The sequence below is a fragment of the Indicator indicator genome, chromosome 22, assembly GCF_027791375.1.
Source record: "Indicator indicator isolate 239-I01 chromosome 22, UM_Iind_1.1, whole genome shotgun sequence".
Lineage (NCBI taxonomy): Eukaryota > Metazoa > Chordata > Aves > Piciformes > Indicatoridae > Indicator > Indicator indicator.
The window spans coordinates 12834941-12849471 of NC_072031.1; the positions used below are offsets into that span (position 1 = coordinate 12834941).

At 44.6% G+C, this 14531-nt stretch overlaps 1 protein-coding gene across 1 annotated transcript; it reads left to right on the forward strand.

Moving 5' to 3' along the window:
- Positions 1-201: 201 nt before the first annotated feature.
- On the forward strand, positions 202-8450 carry BRAT1 (BRCA1 associated ATM activator 1). Its single transcript, XM_054391017.1, has 13 exons — positions 202-328; positions 1157-1311; positions 2102-2249; positions 2659-3031; positions 3125-3244; positions 3698-3789; positions 4045-4163; positions 4663-4849; positions 5227-5300; positions 5741-5843; positions 6115-6213; positions 7178-7356; positions 7585-8450. Exons 1-13 carry the CDS (start codon positions 202-204, stop codon positions 8305-8307), a joined length of 2499 nt encoding a protein of 832 aa, XP_054246992.1. The 3' UTR covers positions 8308-8450.
- Positions 8451-14531: the final 6081 nt, after the last annotated feature.

Below are 14531 nucleotides of genomic sequence, written 5' to 3' on the forward strand. Positions count from 1 at the left end.
GCGTGCCCGGGTCACGCCCCTTGACCTCTCATCCCCCTCGGCCACGCCTTTTCCTTTGCGACACTCGCTTTACGGCCCGGGCCGGTTACGCCGGTCCTTGCCGGCGCTGGGACAGGCGCGGAGATGCCCCACAGCCGGCGCCCCCCGGCTCTCGATTCCCAGAGTCTGTTCCGCACTGACCGGGCCCGCCGCCGTGATGCCATGACCCGCGAGTGCTCCCTCCTGCTGCCGCGAGTCTGCGCCGCCCTGGCCGACCCGCGGAAGTCCGGCTACGACGACACCTGCCTGGAGAAGCTACTCGACTGGTTCCACCTCTTGACAAAGTTTGGTGAGTACTCACCGTTTGCAAGGCCTTCACCCGCCAGCCCTAGCCGTTGCTAACCATCAGGGGCTTCTCCCAGGAGGTGGGAGGCCTGCAGGCCGGGACCCTGGGGGATGTCTTCCTCAAAGCTGCTTCCTCGGTGACACATGAAAACGCTGCTCCGTACCTGAGGCCATTGCCTGGGCTTGGGCTTCATGTGAATCCAAACACGTCCCTAATAGTTGTGAGGGGTTACACTCAGCTCAAGCAAGGAGCTTAAAGTTAGGAGAGAGGACAGAAGTGCCAGCAGGTCGAGGCAGATGATTCTGCTGCCCTGCTCTGGTGAGACCCTTTGTGCAGCGCTGGGTCCAGCTCGAGATCTCAGCACAAGACCTGTTGGAGCAGGTCCAGAGGAGGCCACAAAAATTATCTGAGGGCTGTGAGAGTTGGGTTGTTCAGCCTGGAGAAGAAAGAAAAGGCTGCAGGAAGGGGCCTCTATGAAAGATGGGGACATTCTGTTTAGCAAGGTCTGGTACAGCAGGACAAGGGGTGATTGGTTAAATCTGAAACAAGGGAGATGCAGACTAGATCTGTGGAAGGAACGTTTTACACGGGGTGATGAAATACTGTCTTAGTTGCCCAAGGTGGTAGAATGGGGCTGAATGGTCAGGTTGAATGGGACTCTATGCAACCTGCTCTAGTTGAAGCTGTCCCTGCTGACTGCAATGGGTTGGACTAGATGAGCTTTAGAGATTCCTTCTAACCCAAACCAGTCTGTGATTTTATAATTCTTTGAAGTCCTTTCAGTAACCCTCTGTTTTACTGTCCTTTTCTTGGGTGACTTGTGGTCACTAGATCCTAGTGTGGAGCTGCTGCAAGACAACCCCTGTCTAATAGAGTTCATCACCTCTGTGTTGGCACTGCCAGAGCCCCGTCCAAGCATCCTCTCCTTCACTCTGCAGTTAGCTGGGATTCTTGCCTCTTCTGAAAACCGCTTCCAACACTTGCAGGTGAGTCAGCTATCCAGATACCTGCAGATACCTTCTGCCATGTGTTTATTTTCTCCTTCTATACAGAGAAAACCTGAAAATGTATGTATTCTGCTTACAAAATTTCTGGCCTGCCTCGACCAACTCAGCAAACAGTGGTGTGATAATGAAGACTTACAGTCATACAGTTCCTTTTCAGTTCTCATGTAAAGATGCTGTTTTCTTACTTCAGCCCTGCCAAAGAAGTACTATGGATGTTAAGATGTCGTACTTCTCATTTTCAGTTTGAAACAGCATACAGGATAACACTACCTCACAGTAGCCATTGCAAAATACTGTATCTCTGGACAGATGCTGTAGATTTAAACTTCACTAACAGATGTAGCTTTCTCTCCACAGTAGCTTGAAAGGATATCCTTGATCCCTACAAAAATGAGGGCCTTTTTCTAAAGCCCTGCATTGTACAGTAGAATACGTTTTATAGTACAGAACTCAACTCCTAAAAGGCTTCCTTCAGGGAAGAGATGCCTACAACTGCATAAAGCAGTCTTAATGGACCTGAAATATACATAAGTTGTCCCTAGTATCTTAAAACCAAGCAGTTTTGGTTTTGAACACCTCTCTTGCTTAGTCCATGAAGCAGCTACATGTTGAGTTGAAACATGAGATTCTGGTTTATGTTAGTGATACTTCTGAAAAGAGAAATTTTCACTACACTATCGATACTCCTGACTTGGGTGACAGAGCAGCCTCTCCACTCCCCTTGGGCCCTTTTGCTTACTGTTTACTCTGTGTTGTGCTCTGGTCTCAGCAGGAGCAGCTGTTGGTCAGGCTCTTTGGCAGGGATGGGCCTCTGAACAGCGCGTTGTGGAGGGATGCGTCTGTGCGAAGCGGCTGGGTGAATGGTGTGCACAACATGATGATGCACCAGGCTGCCCTCCAGTTACTCTGCAGTGGTGGTAAGTATTTGTAGGACTGGCAACACTCCAAATCCTCTCTGTCTCTTCTGTTCCAGTCCACTGCTTGTTTTCATTTGGTTAAGACAAAAATAAACCATTTGTCAAAAACACTGCAGTCTGTTAAAAGATGGTGGGGGGTCATTAAATTAACGATGTGTTTAAGTTGTCTTTTTTTTCCCCCCAAACAGTGCCCATATGAGACAGGAATGAGGCACATCTTACTAAATACATGATAGAAATAGCTTATTAAAAGCCTTCTGTATTCTTATTTGTAACTCTAACTTAAAGGTACATTTCATTATGATTTTAGTGCACAAAAAACTAACCAGGTTGGAGTGCAACAGGTCTCCACCTCACAACAGGAAGACTTCTGGTTTTCCCTCCAGTGACTTGTTCTATTTTCACACAGGAGGCATGGATGTGATCTTCACTCTGCAAGGAGATTCCAGTCTGTTTGTGGCTTCAGCTGCCAGTCAGCTTCTGGTGGACATGCTCATGCTCTCTGTAGAGACTGAAGTGACCAAACCTCTCAGTACAAAGGACTGTGGCTGGCCAGCATGTGCCCAAACAATTATAAAACATATAGAAGATTCCCTTCAGTCCAGCTCTGCTGCTCAGATCGAGCAGTCGTTAAAACTGTTAACTAGTTTGTTTGGCAGTTGTCATGCTACATGGACTGAAGCTCTTTGGTTATGTGTTGCCAAGCAAGTGGAATCCTTTCTGACAGAAGAGACTGTTCAAGCACAGCATGTGCTGGCAAAGCTTTTGCTTAAGATGGCATGGTAAAGAACTTCTGGGAGCTTGGGTGTGGTGGTGAGGTATTTCTGTTCTCCACTGTCTAAAAGGACATACCACTTACACTTCTTTCTTCTCAGGTCCCCTGTGTTTTTTAACACTGAAAGCAGTTTTTGGATGTTAGTGACTTCAGCTCTGGCACACTTGACCCCAATACAAGCAGGTCCTTTGGCAGTGGGACTTCTAAAGCTCTGCAAATGGTAGGACTTAACTGTAATGAAATTTTTGCACTCTGCAGATGTTTCTTTACTAATATCACTGGTGTCTTTCCAAGAACTGCTTTTTTCCCCTCACTAGAGCCAGCCCATTTCAGGAAGAAATAGCAAACTCCTTTAACTTCATAATATTAAGGTTGACTAAGATGGACACACAATTTTACTGCCTGGCAAATCCCCTCTTACACAGAATCCAACTCCATTTGTATAGCTTGATAAGGCTGCTACTACATTCCAAGGCTAGTTCTCCTCTCCTGTCAGTTAGCCAGGGAAACTTGGAAGAAGGCTTGGATTGTGAGAATGCTTTCATTGCTCTGTCATTGATGGCTCATTTAAAAGCCTTCATGAAAAACATGATTCTGCTCAGCATTTGGGGACAGATGTTTGAGAAGGAATTTAACTGTTCTTGTTTTGCTAACTGCTGTTTCCTCCTTGAAGCCCACAAGATGTGAGGATTCAGGCAATGACTGTTCTGCTTCAGCCAATGGACTGTATTTTGAGAGCAACCTCCCAGCCTCTGGAATATGCAGGTATAGTTGTGATAGCTAAGTTAGAAGCTAGTCTGCTTGCCAGGGTTTTAACTGTCTGGTGCAGACAGAACTGGAGGAAAAAGAACAGAAAGTCAAGAACATTAGCAGTGTTGGTGGGAAAGTGCAGCATCCTACTCATAGTTGCATTTGAAGGAGTATTCATAGTGCATCACCTGACTATCTTGATTAACTTCAAAAATCACAGTCCTTTGTATTCACTAATAACCCAATCCCTTTTCTCCTTTGGGTTTTCAGGTTTGCTGGACGAGTCTGTTAGTGATCCCATCACTGTTGAAGGTCTTCTGTCCTCCAAGTCATCTTGTGTTAGTCTGCTTAATCAGACTCTTGCACATCTGGAAGAGCTGCTGTCCTGGGTAATGTTCAAAGAAGGAAAAGACTCTGGGAACCAAATTGGTCCTTGAAAGATAGCATTAAGATTGGTTGCAGACTTTTGCAGTAGAGCTTAACAAAGCATGGGGAGGAGTTGACGCTGAGGGCTTCCAAACGTTAAGGGAATCTGGCATGGAAGACTCCAGAGAGGAAAACAGGAATACTGAGGCCTATAAAAAGAGACTGCACTCAGTTTCAAACCCATCTTCACAAGCTCTGTTTTTACCATACCTTAATTCTACTGAAATTATTGATCCAACGAAAAAACAAAACCATAAATTGAACTGCTTTCCCAAGCAATGAGAGATTGTCCTGTGCTATAGCTTTTGGAAGAGAGGAAGATACTTTATTTATAGTTACTAGCATTGTGTTACTAAACATTACAGGCTTTATTGCCTTCTTACCAAGAGCTCCTGCTCTATACTTGAGCTTGAGACTTTTGCTGGAGACTTTTTTTCTTTTTTCTTTCTCCCCTCCCATTAGAGTCGTTTCCCAGTGGATTTACCCAACACACCTCTGCTACGCTCTCTCATAACAATATTGCAGTTCTGTAATGGATTCCTGAGCCCAGCTTCTCCTCTGGGGAGCACCATAAGCCGAATCTTGATCAATTGTGTCAGAGTACAGAGGTCAGCCCTTGCTGTCCTAGCAGCCCTCTCCAACAGAAAAGGTGAGTTAAGCTTTCAACTGTAACTTTTTTAATATTTGGGGAATACTTGACTATTCTGTAGTTGCAAAACCTTTCATTCCCCTTTGCTGATCTTTCTCAGTGAAAAGCTCCACTTCCATTTCTGAAACATCTTACGTTTTTCCAGTTCTTCCTGCTGTCTTGATTGACCTCTCTGTTGATGAGCCAGGGCAGGTAGTACTGTAATTAAAAAGGTTTGAGTGGTTGTAAGAAATTGGATGTTCCACCTTTACTGGGAGGATTGTACTTAATTTTTTTTACAAAGCAGTTCACAATCCTGTGTCTCAGTATTTCAGCAGCTGCATTGTAATTCAACTTCTCTCAGTACTGGTCTTTTAGTTTTCTTTTGTATGTTTCAGTCTGTGGCACACTCTTAGAAAGCCTATTTGATGTCCTTCTGGCATACCTGGAGAGTCCAAACACCAGCCCTACTGTGAGTATAGAACTAAGGAGTGATCCAAGTCTATTAGCTTGCCTTCACAGTTCTGAGAAGCTGCCTGACAATAGTTGTTTCTTGGCACAGTTTAGATTAGAATATGTAGGAGACTTGCTTTGGTTCTGAATGTCTTGCAGGAATCAGCTAAATTTTTGTCAAAAGGCTCTGATGATACCTACAGATCAAAAGCTGGAAGTACTAAAAATTTTGTAATATTAAGCTGAGAACAGACATTGTCTAGATGGTTGTTAGAAATGTTATACAAGCACAGATTATTTGCTACTTATTTGCTTATTTGTTACTGCTTCTTAGTAAGTAAACACATGTACTTGTTTTAGAATTTCTCTGCAGGTTTGAGGCTAAAACAAATTTTATCTAGCATAAAGGCAACAATGCCTTCTCCTGTAGTAAAGGAAGTCTGCTTTCTATTGCTGTAGGTTCTAAAGAAAACATTTCAAGCTACATCCAAGTGGCTGGCACGCAGGCAGGAACTCTCCTGCTCCAACAGTCACTGGCAAAAAACTGAGAAGATTTTGGAAGGTAATGAAGCCATTCAGGTTGGGATAAACAGCAGCTGGTGGCATATGTGAAATCTGCTCTTGCCTACCTTTCCCGCTCAAAGCATTTGCTTGCAGTTATGTTGAGTTTAGCTTTAGCTGGCCAAACAGTGCTTTGAAGAGCTCTGGTTGAAGCACATAGCAGTAGTGAAAGGAATTACATCAGATCAAATAATACAAAGGTTGTACATCGATTGCTTCAGGAAGTCTTTACCTTTCATGTCCATTCAAGCTTGTCACTTGTTTTTTTACAGATGTCTTTCTGGTGCTTCAGAAGCGTTTGTGCAGTCCTTGCTGGGAAATAAGAGATTCTTCTTTGGAGTTCCTCACTGACCTGATTAAATGCTTGAGAGGCAAGTACAGAGATGTAACAGTTCAGATTGGAGGAGTATTTCTTTCAATGTTATGCAAGTCAGTCAGGCTTGTGAAGCATCCTCTGACCTGTAACTGGAGAGGTGAGAGAAGAAAGAAACCTCAAGATTTTTACTCAAAATCAGACAAAAAGATTAACAAACTTACCCTACATTTAGCTGAACTCAAATTGCTGTGCCCTCCTTAATGGTTGTTTTTGTGTGTTAAACTGGGGGGTGGTGAGGCATGGGTGTCAAGGCAGGTGACTATGCTTAGTGGCAGATAATACTTTCCCTTTTTGCAGCTTGCTTTGCAGTGGTCTCTTGGGTTTCACTCAGCAGGCTGGGGTTTAGTATGATGAAGGCCTAGATCTGCTTGGCATGCTTGGATTAATTACTGACTTTCTACTTCACTGGTCCTCAGGCTTTGCAGCAGGTTGCACTAAGGCAATGTTAATTCTCCTAGAGTAACTCAGTGATGTTGGAAGAGAGGGGGATGTTGTCAGCTACACCCAGCACACTCAGCTGCATTAGCAGTTTAGCCTGCAGCTCCTCTCAGTGCTGCCATTGCATTCTTTTTTCACCTTGTATCTTGACAACAAGAAAGGAAGGCTATTTTTTTCTTCTTTAAGCAAAGGCATTACTTTGAGGCTGAAACCATGTCCCCACTTGCCCAGAGAAAGTTTTTCTTGCTGCTGGAACAACTGTAAATGGATTTTTCCAAGTTCCAGTGTCTAGCTGACTTTACAGAACGTCACCAAGCTGGTGGAAAATGGGGAGCCTGACACAAGAGTGTCTGTGCTCTTGTGAGCAGCTGCCTGGTGTCTGCAGTGGCTCAGCTCACTGGCAGCTGTCCCTGCAGTCAGTGGGCATCCTTGTATGACGCAAAGAACTGTTTGCATTGGAAACGGCTTCATGCTCTGAGAGAATAAAGCTTCACTTCTTTGGGTTGCTGTCTTGTTTACAGACCAGGATGAGTTCAAGCAGTCTCTCCTGTCTTCAGAGGTGCCGAAGCTCACAGAAAATCTTCTTGAGGACCCAGAAAGCTACGTGCGAGCAAGCGCTGTCACTGCTGTGGGACACTTGGCCTTCGTTACTTACTTTGCTCCAGAGTCACCTGTCGTAGGGGATCAGTATAATAAAGAGGTATGATGCCCTTGTGTAGCCCACTGCAGAATCAAGCAGGACTACACATCTAGTTATTGCTGTAACACTTAGAACGTTTTCCATAAGCTATCTGTAGTCTCCTGCTGGCAGAGTTCACAACCAAGAATGCAGACTACTTTTTTTTCTTTTTTTACTTCCACTGTTCTTGTTTGTTTGCATGTTCCTCTTCTCATTGTGCTTTCTTTGTGTTTTTTTTTTTATATTTAGAATGTAGCAAAGCTTCAAGAAATCCTGTCAACAGACCCAGAGGGCTTTCCTAGGAGGGCTGTGATTAGCATCTTCACCGAGTGGTTGAGACAAGGCTGCACAGGTCAGGTGGAAGAGACAGGGCAGTTTGTCTCTAGAGTGATCCAAACTGCAGAGCATGACTTAGACTGGGAAGTCAGATTTGGTTGTTTGGAACTGGTTGATGCTTTCTGTAATGGGCTATTTCGCCAGCTTGCCCATCCTGACTGCCCACCCATCTCATCTGCAGCCACTACTTCCATTCGTAAGAGTGAGTTGCTGCAGATACTTTGCCGAGCAAAACTGTTCAGGTTTTTGTTTAGGTCTTTGTGTGACTGTGACAAAATATTAGGTCAGAAAGCCTGTGATATGCTGCTGGGCTTAAGTACTTGTTTCTGTCCCTTTGGAAACCAGAGAAATTTAGACAAGCCTGTAGATTTACCTGCAGAACACAGCATTGCCTGGTTACAAAGAACACTAAGGCAGGGTTCTCTGGCACAGAACTTCCCCACAGATGGTGTTAATGGGGTAGATTTTGAAGATCCAGAGAGCATGATGCTGGCTTTGGTTACAGTAGACTTAATAGAGCTACATGATGAGCTAAATAAAAGTAGTGATCATGTGGAGAAAAGCCCTCAGTCCCTCTTAGAGGACATCCTTGCTACTGTGGGGACCATAGAAGAGAATGAAGCTGACTGTTACTGAAGACATCTTTTGTTTTGAAGGAGCAGTGCTTAAGCAGTTTTCTTCTGGAAGAGAATTTTTTTACTACCAGTCGTGAAGTCTTTCTCAAGAGAGGGCGACAAGAAGTCCTGTGCTGAAGGGAATTAAAAAGGAAAGTTTTGTTTGCTGTTAAATGAGTTACAAAATCTTTGCTTTCATACTGATAAAGTTTTTGTTTAGAAGTGTGGTCTCCAATAAACTGTGGTCTGTTTTTCCAAGTGAACACATTAAGAGACACATTTGTTCTTTTTTTCAAGTCCTGTGTCTTTTAAGGAAGCACCAGACCTACATAAGGAAGCATTTCTAAAAACAAAACAGTGACTGAAAAGAAATTGTCTGCTCCCTCTAGAGCCAGAGTAGTTAAAGCTGATGAAGACTGTTTTTAAAGGATGCTTATTTTGACCTTGTCTATATTCTCATTCTGAAAAGAGACTTCTCAGGTTCTCTGTTGCATTTTGAGGTCCAGAGCAAAAAAGTGGCATTTAAGAAGTCAAAACCTGATCATACTTAACATTACAAACTTTCTTCTATAGATAGCATACTTACGTGAACTCAGCAGTGGCACTGAAAAGCTGACTTTGTTTTTAACTGAAACCAGAAGCAAGTCCATTTTGCTGAATTTTTCAAGTGTTGCTATTCTCCATTCTTAAAAAAATGCACTTCTAAGTAGTGCAAGAAACTCATACCTGCAGTTGCCTCATGATATAACTTCTCTATGCTTAGCTTTGGCAAAGAGCAAACAGCAGATATAGTCTGAATAGCATCACTATTTTCTGAGAAAAAAATTGCCCGTTTTTTAAAAACTCAGGGAAAACTCTACTTTGCAACCTGCTCCAATGTCTTGCCATGCGCTAAGAAGGTTTCTGAAACCTCAGGTAGGGAATAAATAAATAAATACCTTAACCAATAGGCCAAACCAGGCTGTAATCCTGAGGTGTTACTTAGGATCCTGTATCCTGCAGTTTGTGCAGAGGCAGGAAAATATACATTTTAGGCTAATGGAGGATGTAGCATCAACTGCAGTGGAAGAACTACAATCTCCTCTCAGTGTAACAGTGTGAGTAATTTTCTCCCTGCAGCAGTACAATAGGGTGATGCTGAGGCTGAAGATTTAGTCCTTGCCTTTTAATGAAGCCAGCACACTTACCTATGGTGCTGTGCATAGCTTTATGTGTAATAGAGCCCTTGGGTGTTGTTCCAGCAGCTGTTACTAGGAGAAAGCAGCTCTGCGTCTGAGACATAATTGTATCTGAGCAGGGTCTTCACCTGGCAAAAGACAGAAGATATTAAAACCCAGGCCGTTTCCTGCCACTGTGTTTTTCTCATAAATCAAAAGGGTTAATGAGAGAGAAGGTATTTACCTTTAAAGAAACATGGATTGTTTGTGGAGTTTTAGCAGTCCTACCTGGTGCAGGAATTGCATTTCCCAAACTAGCATTTTATGTTGGCAATAGGTCAGATAAGCTCCAGGAAAGGAGACAGCAGGTTGCTGGGTAAATGTCTTCCTCCTGTTCAGCACTAGAACTCCTGTGATTTCAGAGCTGTGCAGTTTAGGAGCCTCAAAGGAATTACTCAAACATCAGAAAATTGAAATAAGTGACTTGTTACAGAAGGGAAACTCACTGCTTATTACTGAGGGCTCTGGACTCCCAGACCTATTAATTTTTAATGGAACTTTTTTTCTTTTTAATCAGCTGGGGTGATGGTGACATTGTTAAGTTTATACTGTTTTCCTAATTGCAATCCAAAGCCTTGTTTATACACAGGATGCCTGTACACTAACCCCCAAATATACAACAAACTGGGGGGGCTCCTTATCATCAGAAGAGGGAATTGAGGGCTCCTTTCATTTTTTATTGAAAGCAGGTCTTCACCTCCAGCAATTAGGTGACACTGCTGATTCTGTACTTTACTTCCTGAGCTCACTGCCTTGCCTTTGTTTTCTCTGTCACCCTGGTTACAACAGAGTCTTGTTAGCACTGAGATGCTTGCACTGACATCCCACACCTGATAACTGGGAGAAACACGAAGGGTCATGAACATCTGAGCAGTGTGAGGAAAAAATGCCAGGGACTGGAGAGATTAAAGGAGATGAAAGCAAACTAAACCCCCAGGTTTCTTTTTACAGAAGGCAATGGCAGTGGGATTTTGTGAGATGAAAACTTAGCTACTAAATTTGTAAACATGCCCCAACAGCTGCTAATGTGGATCATCCATCATGCTGAGATACCCTCTCCAGAATGCTCATCTTTGCACACTCAAGAACTCTTACAAACCCTAACCAGCTTAACCCTGCTAACTCATTTTCAACCAATTTCTTACCTTCCAAAGCTTGTCTGGCATCTCCACAAGATCCTTACCTCAGCCACACAGCTTTCTGCTAGGGGGTAAGAGTTCACACCGTGTGGTATGTCTTGCCAAGGAGCTGTGGTTGAGGTGCACCTAGGGGGTAGGTTTAACCCTCAAGGAGACAGCCCTGAGAAGGACTGGTACGCACACTGAGCATTCACTTCTGCTCTTGCTACTTACCACTCCACACGTGCCAGCAGTGGTCCCTCCTGAAGCTCTACACACCCAGATCACTCTGGTCACCTGCTGAGGACTCCAGCCATGTAGAGAAGGAGGTGGTCTGCCTGACCTTCTGTTACAGACATGGGAGGAAGTTCAAAGCTGCCTTCTGGGGATGGATTTCTGTGGAAACTGCTGCTTTCAAACAATCAGTGCTGCAGCTGTGTAGGGTTCCTGCAGGAGGCAGGCACACACACCGCAGCTGATCTCTGCAAAGGCTGTGGCGAGACAGGAGCCTCTTTTAATGTAAGAAGCACCTAGGCTCAGGACTGTCATTTGCTTTAATGTGGGCTGTGGATAGCAGTGGTACAAGTGGTATCAATGCAGAACATTGCAGATTAGAGAAATTCATGTCTCCAGTGGTTGATACTGTGACAGAAGAAGATCACAAAGCTTATTTCAGCTCTTTATCTGCACAGAGCCAATGTAAGTTCTGTTGCCTGATCTGTACGCAGGTATGAAATTCCTTGAGTTGCTTTCAACACATTTTCAACAAAGCTCTGAAGAAAGGATTTATCCTTTAACTGCTCAGATTCAGACACAGCAGATAATAAGCATCTTTGGCTCAGCCCTGCACCAGCAACAACTTCAGAAAAGCTGCTGAAAGAATAGCTGCTAATTTTCTGGCTTAACACATTGGACATTTAAAATCCAAAGCCTATTCTTTGCCTAATTGTATTAATTGCACAGCTTAGTCTGAAATGGTCCATAAATGTCTTAAGCCTTGTGATCTGTGATTACAGACCACCTCATGCATTTCTTTGCCATTTCTTTTGTCCACCTCTAATAAAATCTGCTCTACCTTTCAGTACATATTCATCAAAGCTTCTAAAAACCAACGTGTGTGTGTTGATGAGAGGAAACTCATCAACCAGCTTCACTACTGAAGCTCTCAGCAATGTACAGTGGAAAAAATTATCAGTAGCAGCAGCTCTGTAGTCTGTGTCATTTCCCTTTAGAGCAGTGGGGTCTGTGCTCTGCTAGTAAGTACCACTAAGAAAGCCAAACCTCAGCCTGCATCAGACGTGCTCCTCCACAGATCTTGGCTGTAACCTTGTAAGCTAGCACACAAAGAAACAGCAGAGTTTTCTTTTAGAGCAGGAATGTGTCTGTCTGAACAAGAAGAAACAAAGCTGGTGATGTACAGCTGTAACAAAAGCTTTCAAGGCTCTGCAAACACACATCATGGATACAGTTATAACTCATCCAGAGATGGAAGGGAAAATGAGCACTGTGTGTCAAGAGCCCATGCAATGCTACAGGTGCAATTACACCACTGCTTCAACCAAAGCAAAAATTAAACTAAACCCAGTATTTCTATCTGTAATATCAAGCCTCTGCTTAGAGCACAGCAGCTTAAGGTGTTTATTTATTGTAAACAAGTAACTGGGCTGTGAAGATGTCTTTGACAAGGCTGCCTCCAAAACAAACCCATCCAACCCAAGTTACTCCCCAGCTCCTTCTGCAGTTGCCCAGTTGTTAAACTTCCTGAAAGGACAGGAACATGTTGTCTGGGACAGGGGCTGCACCCACTCCTCTGAGGAGCATTGCCTGAGTAGATCAGATCAGGTATAAAGCAAAACCACAACCTTAAACAGCTCCTGTAGTGTGTTGGGGCTTGAACCATGGTAGGCCTGTCTCTTTCACTCCCTTTCCATGCAAGAAAGATGGGAGTTACTCTCAAGAGACAGATACACTCTCAGCTCTTCACTTCTCCCATTTCATTATCTCTTGGTTCTCATCTTTCCATTGACCTCCTACTCCCTGGGTAGAAGGCAGCAGGGAGCCTGCACTGCTGTGCACAGGGACATCAAGACTTGCCTCGGCTGGTCTCTCACCACCACAGTGCTCAGAGCTGTGGCCTTGAACCAGCTTCTGAGCTAGGCTGTGACCAGCACAAGGAAGCTGCAGAGCCAGGTCTGGCAGATGGTGAATCCATCTTGAAACACAACCTGGCCCAGCCAAGCCAGCTCCAAAATAAAACCTTACTAAGCTGTGTTAGCTATCGCACATAAACCTCTTCACATTTAGCCCTCATACAGGCTGGGCAGGGGCACAGGTGAGCCTGGCACCTATCACCCTCAAAACTAGACAACCTTGATGGCACTGATCTCATGATTACAACTCTCATTATGTGCTAATAACAAAAAAGCTGCAGTTAAAATACAAATGGCAATGGTTGCTAAGTGACAGCATCCATACAGGCTTGTCACAACCATGAGATAAACAGATGTGGCTGCACAGCAATCCCATCTTGTCCATGTAATTGGGAATAAAAATGCTGTTTTCATTACTGTCTGGTAACCCTAACTTTGACCTGTCAGAATATTTTATATTTAGGTTATGACAAAGAACCCTGTGGAAACAAAACTAAAGTCTCCACTAAAACCAGTAGAAGTGAGTTTGATTCAAAACATCTTCAATATAGCATTCTCTTTCAACATCTTTTTTTTTTTTCCATAGTGAACTAGTGCACAACACCACACCTTTCTTGGCTCAATGGTCCACTTCTGAAAGAAGAGGGAGCTACATGGCAGTATTTTCAATGAGGGTCATTTGAAAAAACAACCACCCAAAACAAACAAAAAAAAATCAAAAAAACTCACCTGTTGGCATGTAAAGTGAACCTGGGGGCTGGGCTGAGGGCTGAAGGTTTCTGTAGTGTTTCAAACAGGCAACTTTTTTAGAGCTGCCAGCAACATATACCCTTGTAAATAAAGTGTTTAAAGTGGAACTTTTGAATTACATAACGTGATGGCAGAGTTGTTAAGGAGTCTTGCTCCAGTGACAGAAGTGGTGGGAGGAAGCCTTAATAGATACTTAAGCACATTTTGCCTGGGTAGGGTATTGCAGACCTCTAGAAGGACCCTCGTGAGCACAACTGTCAGCAAAATGTATCCACAGAAAACAGATCGCTTTAAAAGTGTGTGTGGGAGGGAAGAGCATTGCAACAGTCTGTGTCCAACAGCTTGCTCACTGTGTACTCTCATGTGCTGCAGAAGAACCTGCTCGAGGCCCTGCTGGTAACAGGCAAAAGGACAGATGTGGCCATGTCCAGTGAACACATCAGAAGCGACCAGGAAAAGCCACCATTTGACTGCCAAATGGAGTGAGAAATGCACAAAGAAGCACACACAGCTCAGCACACAGCCCAGCACAGCACATGGCACAGCCCAGGACATGGCACAGCACACAGCCCAGCCCAGCACACAGCCCAGCCCAGCACATGGCTAGGCATACTGCACAGCACGCAGCCCAGGCCAGCACACAGCCCGGCATATGGCACAGCACAGGACATGGCACAGCACACAGACCAGCTCATGGCCCAGCTCAGCACATGGCACAGCCCAGCACACAGACCAGCCCAGCACATGGCTAGGCATACTGCACAGCACACAGCCCAGCTCAGCACACAACCTGGCACATGGCCTGGCACTGCACAGCAGACAGCCCAGCTCAGCACACGGCTCAGCAGACAGCCCAGCTTAGCACAAGGCCAGCAGACAGCTGAGCACAGGGCCAGCCGCAGCACTAAGGCACAAGCTGTACAGGAGCCTCCAGCTTCTCAGACGCCAGGGATCACCTTCAGCTGCCGACGCAGTGCATCTTGGCATCAAACACCCTACCAGAGAGTGTGT